Source organism: Trichoplusia ni, chromosome 14, assembly GCF_003590095.1.
Source record: "Trichoplusia ni isolate ovarian cell line Hi5 chromosome 14, tn1, whole genome shotgun sequence".
Lineage (NCBI taxonomy): Eukaryota > Metazoa > Arthropoda > Insecta > Lepidoptera > Noctuidae > Trichoplusia > Trichoplusia ni.
This window is the reverse complement of record NC_039491.1, coordinates 8,303,730-8,327,107: the sequence shown is the minus strand read 5'-3', so window position 1 is coordinate 8,327,107 and position 23,378 is coordinate 8,303,730. Positions and strand designations below refer to the sequence as shown.

Genomic DNA, 23,378 nt, shown 5'->3' with positions numbered 1-23,378 from the left:
AATCGTCAGATTTCGCTATTAACTTCGCATTTTCCACAGCCTTATTTTACATTTTGTTCTACAATAAATGTTTCCACATCCTTTTGATCAGAGGTCACGTTAACCCCTATTAACCCGCAGACGATTCCTTTTTGGTAACAAAACGTACCATTGACGGAAACCCTAAACCGCTATATGTAAAACACATATGACCAGAAAATTCTGACGCTTTTAATCGGATCGGGCGACGCGGGCTTTGCGTCCAAATTCGTTAAGTGGACTCGTTGCGTTCGATGACACCCGGAAAATTGGTGACGTCACCAATAACTGGTATCCGACAATATTAAGCGTTGATTGGTATATTAAGGGCCGGTCTTAATTACTGGTTTATGTTTTAACAGTGCTTTCAGTCAAAATTTATCTTGTTTTTTGTTGTTTATTTTCAGTTAAGTTTGGTGAAAACATTGACTGCTTGCTGAATCTTTTCCACCTTCTTCTATGTGTATTTTTTTATAATTCTTGGACTGTCCCGATGGTTCTCACAATTGACATTTTGCAACGGTACGCCTAGAATCCTTCGATTTGTAATAGTATACCTAACCAAGGTAACTTTTTAAGGCTCGTTGGAAAAAAAAACATTTTATTTTGATAAAACGGATCAGATGCATGTTCCATACAACAAAATGCCCACAAATTTACGTCTCCCATTGACAGCTATCTCACTGTAACATTTATTATTACCTCCATAACCGCAACAGGACGTATTCTCGAACCAGAAGGCCACAAATGCGGTTTTGCACGATCGATGTCTTTAACACTGATCTCTAAAAAGGTCGTATATTTTTACAATGAAACCTTATTCTACAGCCAAATTTAAACTTAATGGTTTATGGGATGTTGGTTTAAAGATTCGTAAAAAAAGGCATTTTTAAGTTAATTTAGATTAAGGTTATGTACACTGAAGCATTAAATTATGATTGATTCGTAAGTGGAATAATAATAGGTTCTTGTTGTTTTTTTCAATGTTATTCGTAAGTTTTTACTGTAAGGTTAAGCTTTGTGAAGAAGCACCTTTCAATAAAGAATTTTATTTATCTGTATCAATGGATTTTTTTTTTTTAAATAATCAAATTATGAATATCAGGATATAAAGAGAGTTTTTTATCTATTAAATGTTCCCTAACGGCAAATAGTAGCTTGAAATACTTTTTATAGCATTAATTCCAAAAATAAAACAAAATAACTGAGCAAATATTATCACCGTATACTTTTACTTTTTACATTTGAAATAGTTTATAAAACAGACGAATGAAATAAAAATATCGAATTCAATGAAAAATAATCCAAAGTTTCACCAGCCACCAAATAATTACAGAGCATAAATCACAGACTTATATCAAAGAGAATGTAATATGATTATAATGTATCAAGAGTCGAGGCTTACAGGATATCGTAATTGACATGTCATGCCCAGCAGTGGGCACAAAGGGACAGAGATTGTAGAAATTTGCCGCGCCGATAATGTCCGTCCAGCAAATAGCTTTGACGTGGATCGTAGAATGTGCTGGATGCGACAAAGGCGTGGTCGTTGAAACTCCAATATGCCCAAAATTTGCATGCCTGTGTTTGCTTTACCTGTACGGCAAACGTGTTTGGATTTCACATTTTATTTTTCGGAATTGAAAAGAGGAAGCTTGGGTTTTAAGAATATTTATATTAAAATAAATTGCTTTGTTTTGTAATAAATAAAGAGTAGGGATTTTTATGGACCTATAAAGTTTAGTTTAGGGTTAAAAAAATGGGACTATTGATGGGCTAGCAATATTTTTTTGAGTTTTCTTTCCCTTTGTGACACGAGTGTGGTTTGCACCGGTTTTGTAGTGAATGATTTCTTTAATATATATCAAATGACCCATTTTTCAGATTGCTATTAAGAGTTAAAGTACATTAAAATACGGACCCATTTGGTACTTGGTATCTTAGATAAGCATTAATGGTAGGCTTTTCCGCATATAGGATCCAGATCGGCCCAATGTCAGGTCGTTTCGAGAGGCTATCATATGGATCCATACAAATAGTAATACATATTATAATTGCAGGAATAATAAATGAAATATTAATTTGGACTGCCACTTGTTTCTATAATCTGTGGAACGGCTGACCGCTGAGTGCGGTCGACAACTCGTGAATGCAGATGAAACTGAACATTTTGTATAACTTACTTTATCTCAAAGGCACAAGGGGCCCACGATTTTGAGTGTTCCATGTATTGTTTAAAATCTTATTATTGTAGTCACATGTAAAGGGGTTTTTAATAGTTCTTTATGTGTGAACAGTATTGTCTGTATTAATTTCAAATGGAAATATTTTATAAATGATGATGTATTGTAAATGTTACACCAATAAAATATATACCTACGTAAATTAAATTCAAAAAGAAGACCATTACACAAATTATTTTTTTATGATATTCTTTATAGTTAGCATAAAAAAATAAGTTGATAGCATTATTTTATAACACACATACACGCGCAAAACATGATCTCATTAATATAGTTTAAACAATAATAAGTTTTATATAAATTCAGTTTTAATATTATTTAATATTAATTTAATATAAATATAATAACCCAAGCGGGCGAAGACACTGGCTCCTGTAACACAGGCTTTAAGCCTAGCACAGGCGTCAGGGTTACATTTATGCTGAACTGTATTTTTATGTCAATAAAAACTTTTTAATTTAATTTAATTTATATCATAAAAAATACCAAGTTAGTATATTAGTAGTAGTGGCTCTTAAATAAACTTATCTAAGCAAGGTAAAAAAATATATAGGTACTATTATCATAGATATTTCTTTCCAAACTACTTTGTGGTGACATAATTGCCATCAGAAACGTTTTTGCAACGAAAACAACTTCTTCAGTTAGTTCCAAATTGATAACAAGTAGGTCATGAACTCGTTTAGTGTATTCACTTAACCAGAAAAGGTGAAATATGCAAAATGTACGCGACAAAACTTGGACGAACACCTTTATAACGTTTTCAAAAAACATTTTCGGAATAAGATGTTGTTATTTCGGTAAAAACTTAAGTAAAGTTATATACATTTTACGGTAAATAGTATGCTCATTGCCTTAGTTACAATTCTGTTATCAATAAAGTCGTTAAATACAGTCGTTTTAGAACGTAATGTTAACTAGGTAATGTCATATCGCTTAGTGAAATACTGCTATGAAAATTGTGTAAGGCGTTATTGACGATTAAAAGTAGGTACTTGGTTTAATTGGATATCGTTTTGCTTTATTTTATTCCACTATCCTAGTATAATGTTGTAAGTACATGCAGATAGTTTAAAAATCAGGAAATGACTATCAAGACAGTTGAAACTTTCATTAATGATATTTTCTTGTTGCCCTGTTATAAAATAATGCAAAATTAAGATCGAGGTTAAGCAAGTGTTGTTATGGTTACAAATTTGGTGGTTGGTGACAAATAAATTTGGAAAAACGTATCCAAAGATTTATTTTTCACTTAAACGGTTTTATTACTCTGTAACTAGACCACAGCCTTATAAAAATGGAATTTTATATAACTTTTATTGCAAAGCTAAATTCAAAGAATACAAGTGGCATTCACCGGTCAAAAAATCAGCTCACAAAGTTCCTAAAAACGAACATTATAGAGTATATTCCATGCTACAACCCTCCGATTTTGACCATAGTCTGTAAGTCGGGTGTAAAAATCGGTTCACATGATGCAAGTGAATACCGGGTAGTACGAACTAGGTTGAGTACATAGTTCGGCCATACATGGTTGACGAGTGCATCTCGCACCGTTGGAGCGCGGAAACAATCAAATATTGGCAACACCACGCCGGACTACATGCAGGTTTTATTCAATATTTTTTCCGATATGAACCTTCGTTGTAATTTACTTTTCCGCTAATGTTTAATGAGGTCGGTTGCGGCTTGACTCTGTTTTGGGATAATGCTGTTGATAGTTTTGATATTTGAAAACAATTTGATAGTTATAATGTTTGTACGTACGAATTAATTTACTATTTGTGAATGAGGACAAATTCTATGGGTTAATTAGCTGAAGTTTTCGATACGGCCGAGGCATTGATTAGACGAAGACGTAAAATAAAAGTTACATATCTCAATCAATCCATGTTGAAAACATGGCTGCATATTTTTTTCTTTTTTGTTAATTAGCATATACTGAAAGTGTTTGTATGTGTTATTTAGTTCACAAAAAATAAATCAATCTGGTCAAACTGATTAAGTATTTAGCTAGAAACGTAATTTCCGTACAGACCAGTTTTACAACTAAGTCAAACATAAAAATATCAGTCACATCCTTTTTAGAAGAATTAATCGTAAACATAAACACAACACAGAAGCTTCCTACAACACCGGCTAAATATCCATCACAACCACATTAATATTCACGCACACATGCAAGGGAACATGGCATATGACGTATACGTACAATGGATGAACTTAAAAGCCGCTGTTAATTGAATTGGCTTCAGATTGCAGGACGCTGTCGGCGGCACTGGTAATTGCGTTAGCAACAAACATGTCCAGGCTTCTAACAGTGCTCATTCGATGTGACCATTTTTTGCATAGCTGGATGGGAATTTTATTGTTAATGGAGCTGGCGTTCGAATGAATTGAATCTGCATATCACATTCAGGAATAAATAGAAATACTTGGAGCTGTCATATGTTTGATTTACTCTATTAAGCACTTAGTTCACTCGCAATAGGGACGGCCTCCATTATTTTTCAGATTTCGGCTTGTTGTTTAGTACGTGGATAGTGGATATATTATGTACCTATTTGTTTTTGTCGCGTAATCATATATCATCAATTCAATCAAATTATTGTGAATGAAACTTGCGCTTGAAACTTCTAAATCGTTACGTTACAAGCCCTCTCTCCAAAACTTTAAAGCAGTATATTTTGCAATTTGTGTTGTTCAGCAGAAGGAAACAATGTCTAATATTTTTCAATTTTCTGAGGAGCTAAATAGTTTTCTACTTTTTCTACAAAGTCATTATCCTATAGTAGTCATCATATCAAGCATGAAACAGTTTTGGACATCACATTTTCAGTCTTTCTCAGTATAGTGAATGATTTAGCTAGTTTTTCATTTTAAATCGACTACATGATGTCTATTAAAAAAATTCATCTGTCAGTATATCTGACATATTGCCGAAAACTCTTTTGTCTAAAGACTAAAAAGGTAATATAATTATCAAATTAATTGTTACGTTATTCTTTGTTGACGGCGCGATAAATTACGAACTGCCCGCAAAACTGAGCTCACCACTGATAACAAATGCAAAAAGGGAAGAAAAAGAAATTGCCGCCTTTATCTAAGAACTTAAGAGGTGCTTGAAATGACTCCGGGGTTTTTCTCTTAGTCACTTGAATAGCGAGAACCAATTATAACTTGTAAGTAATCCGCTTATCTCAAAACTCTGCGAGTCGACGCTCTCCATTCCGAATATAATTCACTTTATCCATATTCAATATCAGATCGTGCGACGGCGAGCAAATAGAGCGATTCAAGTGAGAATTATTATTGGATAAAGCTCGCCTCTTTCCTTCTCCTCTATTTTCAGTGTCCGGTGGAGCGTGATAATTTACGTGTTGTATTGGATATTGCGCTGTGAAAGTGCCCTGTAGTGTCTGTCTAATGTGACCATGACTTTATGGTCACTTGATTTGTGTTTGTGATTCTTGTTATTTTTGTGTTCCTGATAAAATATTCGGTTGTTGTAAGTTATGGCTCCTGTGTAATAAGGTATATCCTTACTGAATATAGTCAAAACGGATTTTGTGTTCGTATTTCAAGATAAATATAAACGTTCTATTACTAAATTTCTACGAATTGGACTACCTAAATGAATTACTTAAGTGATTAAGCACCGGTATTTCCCGAAATATTAACAAAATTATGTAATATTCTGTTGTTAAACTCGTTTGTGTAAATAACCTGAAGTGGCTGAAGAGGTAAATAATAAGATTAGCAGGTAACACCGATGTGTTTGCCTGGCCCCACGTTGGGCGCCACTTTTACGTGACGAGAATTTCAAAGTTTGCGTATTCACTTGTACAAAATGCTCCGTTTAGGTAGGCAAGTTTGAATAGGATAAAGTTAAATAAATAAACAAAGTTTTGTATAATATCGCCTTTTATTTAATCTATTGGCTGTGCTGTGTTTTATGGTACGTTTCTTACCGATGGGAGTGAATTGAATCAATTAAGTTGAGTGCGCTTCTTGCTAATTAATGGGTGCAGATTATATTTCAATACTGATATTTATTGTATATTCGTGTGCCGCAGCATATTGAAGTACGAGTACGCCGATGTCATTTTCTGGAACAGAGTACAAAAAAAAATTGTTAACTAGCCGTTCTCTCTTACTGAAATTGTCCAATGTTTTAGGTTACTTGCCTTTGAGAATGTTTCAATAGAGATGTCTTCAAAGCCCGGGGCTTGGAGCGGCAGAGGTCGAAGCGAGCGCTGCATTATAAGGACCATGTAAGGACGTATCACGGGGCCTGCATTCCAAAATGGAGTGCTCCAACAAGCGTCACACACAGAGCTTACCTGAAAACGTACAGCGAGGGTAGTCGTAATTTAATTGCTTTTAAAATATTTAGTTCTAGGAAACGATGTTCTATGTTCCTTCTACCTATTGTGATTATAAGAAAATAGGTCATTTCAAGTAGGTGCACAGAATTTTAGTTCAATTTATAATGATAAAAAAAATGAGAAATATTTTTGATAAGTAACCTTTTTCGTGAAAGATAAAAATCAAGTATTTTAAACTCGTTCTTACCTTGAAAGCTAAATAAGTGCACATGTAACTTGGAATGAAATGCAGTACTATGGTTGCTACACAGAGCAATAGAAGTATTGCTTGAAATTCACCTTCATCGAATTTCTGAAAAAATATATTAAATATGAATTGTGCATAAAATTACTAGTATACCCTTACTTGTATACCTCACTGTGTAATAAATAGTAAAACGACCTGAAAAGGTAGCTTCAATAATCAGTGCCTCCGGTAAAACGTCTTAAAGTTTTATTATTAAATTGTGAAAGCGTGACAGTGCATATCACGCGTAGAGCGTTGTCTCCTTCAAGTACAGCAATATAGTTCCTGTAGATGAAATGTGACGGTAAACTCAGAGCATACAATACTTTATTTTCTCAAAGGATAGATCAGTTCCAAGAAAGCTCGCAAACAATTGAAAATGGAATTAAATCTTGAACAAATTGATGCTCTCTTCACCTTGAGATTTCTTCTTCTGAGTATTTCTAAGTAAGAACAATTTAATGCTAAAGGTATATTTTATTTTTATTTTTAACCATGGTGTTCTGTATTAACGATGGGCAAAATCCGTTGTCAAATTATGTGAGATGAAAGTTTGTGAGTTTTACCTTTCGTTAACAAAGAGAAGAAGAAGCAATGAGACTGACATTAATTCACAAAAAAATATACTCTTAATTACCTCTGCAATACAATAGGCAGTTAGACACACCACAGGACCGCAACACTTTTGTTCAAACATCAATAACTTCTTGTAAACAATCGCATAATCTTCCATAAGGCTGGAAAAAGAATAGATACTTTATTAACCCATTACGTTGTTAACAATATTTTAGTTTAAGGAAATTGATCATTCTGAAAAAAGATACTTTACTGTAATATGGCAGAATATTAAAAATATTTGTTCATAATTACATAATTAGTAATCTTAATATACAAGTATCCACCAAAGCATGTAGCTAGACATTTACTGCATTATCTAAAAGACATTTAAACTTGTTTTCAGATGTTATTCGATGCTACCATACACTTAACATTGTTTATTTTCTATTTCAAAAGTAACAAGACACAATCACACGTTATTTGTTCCAATTAATTACTTGAAAACATGTTATCAAGTCGCTCAACTCTGTTGTCAAAACATTTTTGGAGCTAAATTGTATCTAATGGTATAGAGAAAACTGTTGAGACGTCAGCCTGGGGTCACATCGGGTAAGCAATTTTATGATATTAATTTAAGTAACAACTAATAGCGTCATAAAAATTAATAAAAAAGAAAAAAAATAATAAGTTAAGTAGTGACGTAACAAGTTTTTGATCGCACTAAAGTACCATTCAGAGCTAAAGAGAATTTGTACCTAAATTTACCTTAAAAAGGTTTCTTGTAAACAGGTTGGATCATAAATGATCAAAATGCAATTTTTTTCATTTTTTTCTATCATGGCATTACATTCATATTATTATATATTCATGGAATTCCTCTCAGTCATCTTGCTTTCTCCCATTCTCTTCCTTATCCAAATAAAATAGCCTTAACGGCCAGACATAGAGGATACCTGTACATAGACTGATGGTGTCGAACAATATCCCTCATCCGCGTATCAATGAGCTGAGAATATAGTAGATCCTCCTGTTCATTAGTAGCTGGGAGTATGTCCACCAGAAGATCCTGAATGCTCCACACCACTATATCGACCTTTGAAGTGATCTGTCTTATCCATACTATTTGAGTTTGAATCATAACTAGAAAAAGAATCGACTATAAGAAGTGTGCTGTGATTTGCAATTGCTTCTGTAAAAATACCAAGGATTTACTAGGAATTCACCAAGTCAAAAAAAAAAAAACAAATGGAACGTTCAATTTGTTTTTTTTTTTCGTTAAACTAGGCTTCCTAAATATAGAGGTATATAGAGGCACCTAAATTAAGTTAAACCTGGACTTGAGCTAAAGTGTGTAGGTTGTATTAGAAACGTTCTTTGGTTCTTCTTTGATATCTCGTACCTTTTATAATGTACAAGAACCATGTAATATTCCGTATCATACTCATAATAATGAGAAAAAAATAGAACGAAAACTCACAGATATAATTATAGGCGTATAGTATAGCACAAGTATTAGAGAAAATGAACGCCATTTCGTACACTGGTGACTTCCCAAAATCCACATCAGGCAACCAGAATGGGAACAAAAGAGGCCTGCTTCCTTCATCTTCTGGTTTGGTAGTAGCCAAGAAGTAGAATAAGGAGAGAAAGGCAAATATAACCATCCCTATAGCAATGCTTGCGGTGAAAATACAGGCAAATATGCATATCTTCCACGTCTTCAATTGTTCTTCGAAATAAGGTACCCTGGAATGATAAATCAACAATATATAAAGCTTAATCATCTGCTAGATCATATCATAAATGTCTTAGAATAAAAAAAGTATATTAACACTTATAGGCACAAAATGGAAAGAAAGTGGCGGGTGTCATTTGACGAAAAAGCAAAACAAAAGAAGAAACATTTCAAGACAGTTTTTAAATACACGTACTTCACTTACCGATACTTTTCTCCGGCAGTGCAGATATAATGGAAATCTATTTTCATGGCTCTTAGAAAATTATGGTATTGTGGTAAGTTATATCTGGTACATGTCTGAATTATTAACTCATAGGCTAAAACAATGGTGTATGTTCCAGCCTCTGTCATGAGTGGAATGTCAAAAATATCTACTCCGTGAATAAAGGTGGCAAAGGTTATAATTCCAGCCCAAAGCCCAGTGGCGAATATAATAGCGTTTTGACTCCATAACCTTAACAAAATAGGTACCTATATTATATTTGAATATTTAATAAAAAAAAATATATAAAAAAATCATCTCAAATTAAGATATTTTTTTTAAAAGCACTGTATCTTAAAAAATAAGTTTATTTTTATTTTTATTTGTTGTGTGTTGCAATGATGCAGTGTTTTAAAAATACATTTAGAGTTCTTAAACTCACGAGGGTTTGTGCTTGCGTTCAAGTTCAGCCACTTTGAAGGCTTTCATCACGAAATAAAATGTTTGATGGAACTTGAAAGGATCAACATATCCCTTTGAGAAATCTTCTTTTTCTTTATTGTAAAAAGATTTAAACTTTTTCAACATGTTTGCGACCGTTCTGCGGTATGTACGTTGAACGATTGAAGCAGTAAGTAGCACGGATAACACGATCAGAAAACAACGGGTGTCCTATTCTGATTGATAAAAGGCGAATGTTTTTTCCAGGATCTAGGACCTTATTCAGGATTCAAATTGCACCATTTATTGACATATTACACCAATTATTGAAATTTGATGAAAAATTGTTCTTTTGATCTTTAAAATTTTCATTAAATTTTAATAACAAATAAAACGATTGTGACGGCAGCTCAAGCCAGCCTGAACGACTTGAGGATGTTGGCAAAAAAATAAGATACTATTCGAGTATTTCAAGGCGCATTCCTATTCAATTTTTTTTTAAACGATACTAAAAATAAGTCCATTAATGATAGCTCAATTCAGTAGAAATGTTCCTTGTCTTTTATTACGTATCCGATATTTTCTGGCTAGTAATTTCGAGACCAAATAACCCAGTATTTGCTGTATTATCGCTTCAGGCGTGTCGTTAGCAAAGTAATTGTGAAAAAGCCCATTTTGTTCAGTTTTATGGTAATATAATTAATACAGGGACACATTAACGATTTATATTATATCGTATTAAAGGTTTACAAAACACTTTGTAATAATTAAGTTAGTATTATCATGCTTTTAATGTTTTATTATTAAATTGCGATGATTTAGTGCGAGTACACATTAATACCTGTAATGGCATCAGTTCAGCATTTTTTAAGCCATTGAAATATTGTTTTTACAGCTTCAAAACTTCGCAAATGACATGTAAATGTCATGAGGTAAAATTAGCGGTTCTTATTTAGCAGAACTCTTAATAAAGAATACTGGCCATACAAAAGCAGAATCCAATTAAAAGTAAAAAGATTCGTTCATAACTTTATTGTTCTTTGTTCACAATGGTTTTGTAAAATCCTCTTTTTTACCGGCCTTTATGGAATGTTATCATATCATTGTAAATGGCACAAAGCAAATGAGCTACTTAATAGACTGAAACAATGCATGCTCGAGGAAAAGACTTCGACTATGCGAGAGATCTATTTGACTTTGAAAATGGAACCCTAGTCAACTACTACAACTCCGCTGTCTGTCTATTTGGCTGCTTTTTCGTTCGTGTGTTACCATTCTGTATAGCACGTACCTACTGTGATAGCTAGAGATTTGCAATAAACTTCATAATATAACGTAAAGTATCGATTTTGGTATAGTCATTAAGTTTAAGGGTGACTAGTTTCTCAAACTTTTTTTATACACAAAATTTTCTTGTTTGTTTGTAGTTCCTGTTGGATTTTTGTAACTCATCATTGAGGCACTTCCCGATGAGCTAGGAGGCTGAAATTTTCAGGGTAGCTTCAAACCCGATTACAATGCAATTAACAACTATTAAAAGGCTGGACCGATTTTGATGAAATTTTAATAGAAAAAATGAAATATAAAAACTTGGGTTTTTAAATATTTTAAAACTATTATTTTCTTTAAGAAAGTTGTATTCTTTATCCCGTGTATACGGAAACGTCAGTGTAGCGAATTTAGCTCGCGCTTTACCGGTTATTTTATAGAATTTTCTTTTGTTTTCAATAATGGGAATTTACTTCTTTTTTATTCGTATCAACCATGTTGTTCACAATGTTCGTTGTGTACGTGAGCAATGCTTTTGACTGCAGTGATTGAATGCGATGTAAAGGCAGTGATGCTTTAGGTAAACCCCATTCAGTATTTACTGTATTTCCTATTGGAAACTACAACTAAAATTCATGGTTGATTTTTTGTTATCAATTTTTAAACTACAATTATTTGTCTCCTTTTGGGTAAAAACAGAACCCTAATACTATGTCTTCGCTGTCTGTTCGTTTGTCTTTCATCAGGCTCATATTTTTTATCAGCTATCATATTTTGTATCATACTGCTAAACAAATGATTTCTTTAAAGATGACGTATTTTTTACCGAAATTACATCATGATTAAAAGTATCGAAATCGCATGAAACAACGGTTTGTACATTCACAAATGATGGTATTACCAAATTCATATTAAATTTTAAATAATCTTGATACATTTTTCTAACAAAAAAACTGTATAAGAAAAATATCTTTGTTTATTTCGTAACGTTGTCTGGACCATAATTTGGATGGCCAATTATGTTTGAACATTTACTTGCATCGCTACGAAACATGAAGTGGCCAGTAAAAGCGTGCTCAAAAACGATAAAAGTGTGATAAAATGTAAGGTAACTAGTGTTTGTAAATGGTTGCTGGTTTTAAAGAAATATATAAACACTTATGTAATTTTCTAGTGCATATAGCTTATTTTTAAGTTTGGTATTAGTTGCATACCCTAATATTATAAGAGCTTAATTATGTGAGTTTGTTTGTGTGTGGTATGGACTGACACCGTGGATTAGATAGGCTTCTCTTATCCAACCTCGTAAAAAAAAGTAGGTATCTATGAGAATCTATACATATAATAAAATTGTAGAAAAGTGAAAACTGTACATTGAATATTTAAAAAAAAGAATAATTGGAGGGTGGTCTACGAACGATTCCGATGCCGAAAATATGATTTTTAGAATTTTTGTCTGTTTGTCTGTTTGTCTGTTTGTCTGTATGTATGTCCGGAAAGATCTCGGAAAGTACTGGATAGATTTGATTTATATTTTCAGAGAATATCAACAAGAGGTCCGGTCAACATACTTTTTACTTATTATCTCGCTTTTCGTTACAGGGGGTGAGCAGGTGCCTTTTATATCTATACACAAATATCAAATTATCTCATAAACTACTGAATATATTTCGTTCAAATTTTGCATGAACCTTATCGTACACATGATACAACAAATATACAAAAACCATAACGGTACTATGCAGGGGGCATGAGCAGTAAAGTTTTAAATTTTTGGACTCACCCGTAACTTCGTGTAATACAATTATGAAGTGTATTTTCACCCCATTGAGTAGTAGGCAGCACGGTCATCAATTTACTCAAAAAACATCACGCTATTTATCTTAAGACTTTTGGCAGAGCAATAATATATTTTTTCGAAAGTAGATCATTTTCACAAAATCAGTCATTTTATTCTCTTTCAAGTCTAATGTAGACCTAGCACGACAATAATTAAAATAAAAGAAACATAAACTATTAATACTTTATTATTATTATTTTGATGCAAATGTTACTTCGTAATCGGTACATTCTTGAAGCAAAGGAACTCAAATTATTTTTATTTTTATTGGTGTACTAAAATTAGTCAAGTTCAAATGTGGAATGCCGTAATATGATTTTATGTTTATTTACGATAGGTGTATATACCTATGTTTTTAGCTCGGTAATGTTGGCGACGCTACTTCAAGATAAGAGAATTCGTAGTGACACTCAACCCAAAGTTGCATGTAGTTCACATTGATCTCATCTGTAATTATGCATAACAATAAATAACTGAACGACACAGTTAATTATATTACCTTGGTTCATCTGTTACAACTAGCAACAAAAATATAAACTTTCAAACAAAAAAAAGCCTTTCAAACAATGAAATAATGTTTTCTTAAATTTGCAACATTACATAGGCCAAAAGTATTTCGGACAGAAAAGCCCAGAAAACTTGCATAAAAACTTCATAATAGGTATGCAATGTGAAAGATCTATAAGACCAAAGCTATAAATTAATAAGAGCGTACGCTAGACGGTTTTTGACATTACGTATCTATTGATAGAACAATGTCTACTGATACCTGGGATTTTTCAATACCGTTCAATAATAATAAGAGACCGCACACGTGGCCGTTCCAAAAATTCCTGTAACGATTTATTGTAATCTTTACTTATTTAAAATTTTCTTCTTTCGTAGCCTGGTAAAAACAGGGGAAGGAACAAGACTGAATGAGTTTTTGAGATCCCTAAGCCGACGAGGATTAGGAACATATTTTTGGAAATTTCCCCAATAAGGCTGATAATAGCGTGTAGCTATCAGCACTTACATCCGTCACACAATGTCTGGAAAATTCATTTTGGCTGTCGGTATCGACAGCGTAACCTCATAACCAACCCTTATGTAGTCTTTATTTAAGTTCCATTTATGCAGTAGGGATGACGGTATTTTACTTCAATGATCGTCAGGTAGGTTAACGAATAAATACGTAATTTTTCTTTGTAAATTGGTACAGTAAATAGAACTCATGCGCATGAAGTCACTTTTATGTTCATATTTTGCTTTGTTGTACCATCCCAAATTACACATATCCTAAACTTTAGATTTTTGTCATTGTCAATTTAAAAAAGGGGTGTCTGATAGTTTTTTTTTATTATCACGCTATTTATTTATCAGCAATTTAAAGGCAAATCATGATTAAAACACCAGGGGGCAAGATAACACGTTTACCAACTTTTTTATTTTGGAAATATTCCAAATGTTTGTGAGGATGATCAGTTTTAATATTAAGAGGACAAGCAAACATAACGTGTTTCAGGAAACTGTTTATCTGGGCGCAATTTTGCAAAATCTTATATCTTACGACACTATGTAACATCCACAGTTACCGAGCCCGACTCTCACTTCACCAGCTCCGTCCACAAAAATAATTTGACATCTTATTTATATCGTCAGAAAACATCGTGTGTGAAAATAACAATTGTCTGGCTATCACTGTTCCTCAGAAACAGCCAGGTGACAGACAGACGAACGGACACCGGGGCCTCAGTGATATGGTTCTGGTTTACCTCTCTGGTTACAGTACAATAATAATTTTATGATACCTCATAATCACTATCATAATCCGTCTAACAATTTCAGGTGTAGGCGGGCCAAAGAACAGACGTGCTCGAAAATCATAACTCACCCAATTAGAAAATGGAAACCCTCGAAAGTAAAACATTTTTAGCAGAAGTGCTAAGACTGAGTTATACCTTCTGTTATTTTTTCATACTTGCACCCCCCCCCTCCATTTTTAAACGGCTCGATTTGTCAAACATGTCTTAACGAACACTCGCACATAATTCACGTTTAAATTAAAATTGTACAATTCGTTCGGAAGCTATGATGTCACAGACAGACAGGCAGGCAGGCAGATACGTCAAAGTTATAAGCCCCTCTTTTTGGGATTAAATAAGAAAAAGTCATTAAAATAGCTGTTTGACACCAGGATAGTATCGTAAACGATGAAATGTGTTTGATTCAAACATTTGATAGTCTTTGGGCCGCTCAAGACTCATTATAATTAAGAAAAAAAGCAAGCTTAAAATGTAAAAAAAGTGTTTCATTTTCAATACCGCATTACATTTTTGCGATGATCGTTATTATTAAACTTTATAGTTTTTCACATCTTGAAAATCACGCAGACGAAGTCGCGGGCAACAGCTAGTGAAGAAATATAAATTGTGTGCTTTTTCCATCAGTGCTAAGGAAAGTACAATAGTAGAACAGTACAGTCATATAGAAAAACCTCCTTAAATCCCCATCCTAGAATACCACACGAAGCCTACACTACAATAACCACACACTCCACAAAACTATCCAATAATCCATTCACACAATAAATTACAAATTCGGATATTGATTGTTCAATCCTTTAATACAAAGATAGGTAACAGTTAAAACAAATCGTCTCCAAAGTTACACTTGAACGATAAAGTGAACGTTTACAATTCCCGAGACACAGCTGGTTGCAGTTAAGCCGTGGCTTTATGGTACCGGCACTTCTATTAGACGTAATTATTACTGTTACCTTCGAATTTGTAACAATTTAATCTGGTACACTAACTACGGGAGTCGGCTGAGCATTTTACAGTCTGTGAATTTGTGTCGAAGATTTGCTATTGAGGTGTGGGTTTTGAATTTTGTGATTTTGGTGGCGTTCATTTAGGGAGGTTTGTTACTAATCTAAGTTATGTTCATTTCCTATACAGTAGGTATAGCTGTAAGTTGAGAAATGCAATTTTAATACTCCGTCTGCTATTTGCGAGGGTAGTTAAATTTAGTCTTGAAAATACTTGAGGGTATTGATAATTGTGGTATAAATATGGTTTCGGGTAGCAGTATTCTTAAATAATAAGTTGTTTTATTAATTTTTAAGTAAAAGGCGCACAAATATGTGAAACTGAAAAATACAATTAAATTCTTTAATGTAGAAAGTGGCTTTTGTTAAGCTTTTTGCCAGCCAGGATAGTCCGGGCTAAAAACGCAATAAAAAAATATTATGAAGTGTAGATTGTGGTGCGGAAGTGTTCTGTGACATTTCGAATTTAGAAATTACTGCTCCAAAAAAAAGCGAAATAAAAGACGAAATAATAGGAATCAATTTTTAGTTAGACGTTTTCTTACTCACCGGTACTTTTCTCCGACTGTGCAGATATAATGGAAATCTGTTTTCATGGCTCTCAGGAAATTATGGTATTGCGGTAAGTCATTTCTGGTACATGTCTGTATTAGTAACTCGTAGGTTAAAACAATGGTGTATGTTCCAGCCTCCGTAATGAGTGGAATGTCGAAAATATCTACGCCGTGAATAAAGGAGGCAAAAGACAAAATTGCAGCCAAAAGCCCAGTAGCGAATATAACAGCATTTTGACTCCATAACCTTAACAAAATTGGTTAGTTCAAATATGTACAATTCTAATTAAAAAAAAAAAATAAACATTAAAAAATCTTAGCAGATTATGATCTTGTTAAAAGTGATTTTAAAACGGTACGTTTTCTTAAAAAAATAGCTTAAAATTATTTTTGAAGTAAATCTTCTTTAGGCGGGACTAGGAGGTAATTGGACCACAATGCTTCGGAGAACAAATCAAGGTTTTTTTTTAAGAAGTTAAATATTAACTTGAATAATAATAAAAATGACCATCGATCAAAGAAGCTTTACCTCAATCGCGTGTGACGGATAGCCGCACTCTTTTTTTGTATGAAAATGGGGGTCTAAAATAAAAAAAAATACATTTAGTATTTTTATACATTTAGTAAAAAATAATTTTAAACTCACGAAGGTTTGTGCTTGCTGTCCAGTTCAGCCACTTTGAAGGCTTTCATCACGAAGTAAAATGTTTGATGAAACTCATAAGGATCGACATATCCCTTTGAGAAATCTTGGTTTTCTTTATTGTAAAAAGATTTAAACTTTTTCAACATGTTTGAGACCGCTCTTGCTGTATAAGCCTTGAACGATTGACGTTGTAAGTAGCAGTTACAACACGATAACACAACGCGTCCTATTCTGGTTCAATGCGATTTTTTGTTAAAAAGGAGGTTGATAAAAAAAAATACAAATATTATTTTTTCTAGGGAAAAGAATAATATTCAGGACTCAAATCTCACCACCTATAGACATAAATAGGGATGATGACATTTTGGTTTTTGTTTTAAAGCATAGCAATGAATAAGTGTTTTTCCATTTTCTCTCAAACATTAATTGACTTGACAACAAATGGAAATCGTTACGTCACAAGCCCCCTCTCCTAAACTTTGAAGCAGTTTATCTTGGTAATGCTTTTGTTGTTCAGAAAAAGGCTAAACATTTTTTAGTATCTAGCTGAGGGACTAAATTTCTCAACTTAATTTCACACACAACTATTTGGGAATGTTCACAAAAAATAGGACATTATTTTCGAGTAAATAGGTACCTATATTCCTTTTCAAAAATTGTTTTTTTTTTATAATAAAACGACACGAATACAAGTCCATTGATGATAGCTCAATTGATTAGAAATGTTCCTTGTCTTTTATTACGTATCCGATATTTTCTGGCTAGTAATTTCGAGACCAAATAACCCAGTATTTGCGGTATTATCGCTTCAGGCGTGTCGTTAGCAAAGTAATTGTGAAAAAGCCCATTTTGTTCAACATCATGTCCATTTTAATTGAATTTAGTCATGAAAATATTTGACAATATCTATTATGCTTAAAAAATAAGTTTTTGTAATTATTTCCAATAATAAGGTGTCCATAAATGTGAAACAGAAAATAATGATCACGACCTTGACTTACGAATAAAATGTATACCTATTGCACATTAGGATTAATTGTGTTTGTAATTGATTAGCAGCGTTTATAAGTTTCCTGTGTTTATTTTATACTTCTGTACCTAATTCCATAGGTCTATAAAATGTAAGATCGCGAAGTGTGATCGCGAAAAGAAGACTCAATCAGTATGAAGTTACCTGTCTGCAATTTGGGACTTGAGCTTTTGATGTTCTTAAGTGTCAACAGGCTTCAATGTTATTGAATCGATTTTAAATTTTAAATAATAAAAGAATATCGGTTAGTAAGATTCCTATTTAACATTATAACTTACACTTTAAACTTAACTAGTATCAAATTAGATATATTAATTTCGTAAATATTCATTTGTGAGCCAAATAAATAATCACACAGCCACACAATAATAAAGTAGATTTTCTATGATATAAACCCAAAATCTCTATAAAAAATGTTTCTAATAATGACATCGTCAACGCAGATTTTTGCGGAGGTGAAAGAGCTCAATTAGGCCGCGTCCGGTACCGGATGCGAAAAATTAATATGTGTCCGTAATGGGCTCCGAGCCGGATAGGCAGAGAGTGATCGTCCGGTCCGTTTTACTAGCAATTATAATCAAATGACACATGTTATGTGTTCCATAACGTGACACATTTATTAGAAGGATTTCTGTTCTGGGTGTTTTTGTTCTAGAAGAGCTTTAGCGGCTGTAATTCCTTTATTTTCTTACTCATATCCATTAACCTTTCCAATCATATTTTTTTTTGGATTTTAGATAACTTAGTAATGTTGGTAATTTTAAAGATGATTTACGCACCAAATTCAATTACATTAAAAAAAATATAAAACAATTGAAACTTTCTCCGAACTATTTCTATAACACTGTTATTATCATTTAATAGTAAGACTATTATCAGAATAAAAATCCCACAGCAAGACACAACCTCTCTCCATATGGAGTTTTTGAGCATTGAGCAATGCCCCAATTCGTCCATAATTATTCGTCAATATTTTGATCGTCTTTCATCAATGGTAAAAAATTACGTAATTCTGTTAAACATCCAAACGCATTACCAAATTCCTTAATATCAAACGTATTTAAGCTAAATAGCATTCTGTATACAGCGTTAACTGAAAGCCAGATCAATCTGATGAACTAGTCTCAGTAACGAACATCGGTATCCATTGTTCATCTGAAGCGATTTTCGAGCATCCATTGCATAGTCTATTAAAAATGTATATGCACTATGAAGCCAGGTTTATCCACTTTATGATATGAGCTCTGTTCCTCTCTTGGGGAAGACTACAAGGATATAAATAAGTTAGCACTTCACATTGATAGTCCCAGAGGATTTTTGGATTCGTTTCGCTTTGGACGGAGAATTTGTGAATGCTATTGTTTTGCGAAAAATTATAAGTAGCACCGAATATCATTGTGTTTTAGAGTTCCGAGTCTACAGGGCAAAACTTAAAGTCATGTACTGAAGGTTCGCTGTTTGTTCGTCTGCCTGTCTGTCGATCCCTCACCGCGCTGTATCTCATGAAACATTAAAGCTACACCGTTAAAATTTTGAAGGATGATGTATTTCTTTTGGTATGTTAAAAATACTAAAATTAATGATCGAGGTTAAGCAGAGGTTTTTAAGGTCATAAATGTCAAATCATGTTGATACATTTTTTTTTTGCCTTTTTGTACGGAACCCCCGGCACCGCAAGTTTTTTTGTGGAAGAAGATTGAAGTGGTACGATGTTTTGATTTTATCAAATAAGGGGTACACAGGCGTGTTTATGAAAATATAAGAAAAATAATAGCTTTAAGCTATCAGATATTCTTTTGTTTGGTAATAAGATATTTAATGTGTAGGTAACTATGTAAAAAAATCTAATTAGATAAAAAGTCCTTGTATAGAACCTTAAAAATATTGTACGCTTCTTTTAACTGTGTCTAATATTTATTTATCTTCACTATTTATTGTAAGTGCAACAAGAATATACTATAAATTTCAAGTAGAAGAGATTTTGAATCCCTAATTTAGCATAATTGTTAAGTTTAAATTCTGCAGTAGTGATGCTCGTACGTCTATAAGCGTATGTTGGCTAATCCAAAGTTAGTGTAATGAAAACGTGACTTATCTTGAAGGCGCACACTGAAACGTAGAGGCTTATGTTCTGAATGCTTGCGTTTTCAGCCGTTCAACGATCACGTAAGGATCGGGGCTCAACGTAATGATCATTCAAACTCTGCCATTTTGATGCATGTATGTTTGAATTTTATGCAAAAGATAACCTTCAAAACATTACATTAAATTTTGCGCCCACTTATTGCAACTGGCACTTGAATATTTTTTTATATATAGAGTAGTTATGATTTTCTTTTTTTTTTGACAGGTTTTTTCATAACTAAAATTAAAACAAAAATATTTTAAAGAAATATCAGTTTATTTTTAATTAATTAATATTTTGACGGTAACCTTTTGTATAAATTCTTGGGACGCAATGTTAGTTACTATACTCTTCAACTGCTTGACTGATGTATATAAAATTTAAATGCGTATTTAGTAGGTGTAAGACTCGGCTCGTATATATTTTTCATACTAGATTGTCTATCTATAATTTTTTTATCAATTGTTATGTTTTCCTATACCAGAAATTCTGTACGAATAATTATTTATATGCAAAAATATTTTTTCAGATATTAAGCGAAATTTGGTTTTAATCATTTTTTGGAATTTCAACGATAAAATATTGAGAACATAATTTATTTATTTATTATTCATTTATTTATTAATGTAGTTATTTCTATTAAAATGTACAATCATTTTCAAACTACAAATAGATACTCGTCATCAATTTACATAAGAACAAATAAGGACCAAAAAAACAAAAGAAAAACAAACGTCCTTCCTCAAAGATATCAGATTTACCTCATTTTCTCTGTTGTTCACGTTTATATGCCCGTTTTCCCCATTAGTGGCCAGTAATTGGCTAATTAAATATTTATTTTTAGATAGTTTCTGGTTTCAGATGACTCTTTGTCGGGAAAATCACAGGACATTACGGGGAAATCGTCTTTAAGGCTAATAAAACGATTGTTTAAGAGAATTTATTGGTGCTTTGTACATTGTCACGTAACAATAATTTAGTCAAGTGGATTACCTATACTCAGTTTTTAGGGTTACACCTCCAAATGGTAAAAACGAAACCCTACCACAGCAGTGACAATTGAATGGAATACTTAATCTGTTTTTCTATGTCTTATTTGTACGGAACCCTTCAGTGTCACGAGTTTCATTTGTACTTGACCATTTTTAGTGAACTTCATTAAAAAGCTCTTTTATCGTTTTATTTTATCTATTTATGAATTAATTTAAATGAACACAGTCACAAACATGTTAAAACCACTGAATAACGTTCTCACAATAGTTTTCTGAGGACTAAGTTATGCATTACTGAAATAAACTTAAGCATTAACTTAAGTGAACTGTTTTTGACTGATAGAATTATGTTTATTCAACTTACCTACACATGCCTGAACTAACTCTACCCCTGAAGTACTTTGCAAATAACCTCCAACTTTGACCGATACTTCTTCGTCAAGGTTACAAATAAAATTGACCTTTTTTGTTTTTGTGTTCACCCAAAATCACTACTATATTATTTAAATATATTGTGCTCGAACAACTTGTGAATTTTAAAACTATAAACTGACAGTGAAGTGGGTTATAAAACCTGGGAAGGGTAAATAACCGGTTAAGTTTGAGTCGGATTTGCTACAAGAGTTATGGAAAAAATAAATATAAAAGCGGTCTCCTATCAAACAATGACTGTCTCAAACATTGCTAACCCTCGATATTCAATTTATTGTTTTGACAATGACAGCATAAAGATATAATCAGCGAGAATTTCAACTGGCAACAGCCTGGTGATGGATGGACGGAAAAACGGACGGATGGACGAACGGACAGACAGCGAATCCTAAGTAATCGCTCTTTGGGTACAGAACTCTACTAACGAACAGTCTGTCACTCATTCTTTGTTTTTTTACTATCGTCGAGGCCACCTCCAGTCCTAAACAAATATGATAAATAATTCACGTTGTTTTCCGCATATTCTAACCCTATCAATGTCGCGTCTCGGAAGTTGTTTCTTCAAAATCTGTTCCGAATTCGTTGTTATTGCGGTCACGTACCCCGGGACCTAACCGTCTCGTGTTAGCTAACAAATTGATATTTTTCAAATACTCTCCCCGCAAACAAACTCTACGGAGGTAGATTAAACGGATCAAAGATATTCCGATATTATTATATGTTGTGTGTTGAAATCATATTGCCACTCGCTTGTGTATATTTCTCAAATCTATTTGTACGGCTTCAGAATATTCTATTTTAGGGTTAAATTGAAATAAGAGATATTTATAAACAGACTTTTATTTGATAAAGGTTTGCGTCATACGTTAAATAAAATATTGGATAACATTTGGCTATTGTACATGAGAATATTTTTTTATAAATATAATCTTAGATAAAACCTCTTACAACTTTTGAATCTTTAAGAAAACGCACATTTACCAAAACAAGTGCTACTACACACAGTCTGTAGTCTATTATTTTTCTTATTTTATCTCTCCCTTTGCTGTTCTGCTTGAACAATTTTTTTAAAGCAAGCATCACCTTTGTATACCTCTTTCCGAATTTTGACATTCCTTTTCCAAACTATTGTGTTACTTTGCCTGCTTTCAATCTAATCAGATTCAGCTAAGTACCAGTGTTTTACAAGGAGCGACTGACTCTCTGACCTCCTCAACCCAGTTACCTAGGCAACACGATACCCTTTAGTAAGGGTTGTTTTTCCGCATTTTGTGTCACACTAAATTGTTTGAAGACATAAATTGATAAATGAACAAAGTTCTTTATTAAGTTATAAAGTTGCGTTTAACAACATACTGTTCTATTTAGTAGATGTTAAAGAATACATTGTTATTCTGGTTCAGTGAATGCACTGAACGTAGTACTAAGCTATGGGCTAACTTGCTCTCGTAGTTTAGCGGTACATGCAAGCACAAAATCAGTTATAAAGGTGTGCTTACACACTGAAGTTTACTCAAGAGCTAAATGTATTTTGTCTAAAACTGTACTCAAGTGTTTCAGGTAAATAGATTTTGTTTACTGTGAGTCCTTATTTTGAGATTAAACTGCAATATTAGCAATAAGTATTCCACGACAGCATACTTGATATGAGCTATCAATATCGCATTTTAAGCGCGTATCCGTTTAAAAAATCATGTGAACTAGCGCTAGATAAATGCTACTAAATCTTCCAAAATAACGCATTTCTTTGAATAGCTTTAATATAAGTAATAAAGCTTGACATCCTAATTGGAATAGTAATAAAAATAAGGTTATACTTAAGCAATTCGTTAGCTGCAGACATTTTTCAGGCAGGCAGAAGGTAAGA

General features: G+C 32.9%; 1 protein-coding gene across 1 annotated transcript; it reads right to left on the bottom strand.

The window, feature by feature from the left end:
- Positions 1–5,620: 5,620 nt before the first annotated feature.
- Positions 5,621–17,388, bottom strand: LOC113500478. The gene is made up of 7 exons (XM_026881297.1): positions 16,933–17,388; positions 16,282–16,533; positions 8,911–9,179; positions 8,387–8,573; positions 7,513–7,612; positions 6,837–6,941; positions 5,621–6,604 (listed from the first exon to the last, which is right to left on the bottom strand). Exons 1-7 carry the CDS (start codon positions 17,076–17,078, stop codon positions 6,401–6,403), a joined length of 1,263 nt encoding a protein of 420 aa, XP_026737098.1. The 5' UTR covers positions 17,079–17,388; the 3' UTR covers positions 5,621–6,400.
- Positions 17,389–23,378: the final 5,990 nt, after the last annotated feature.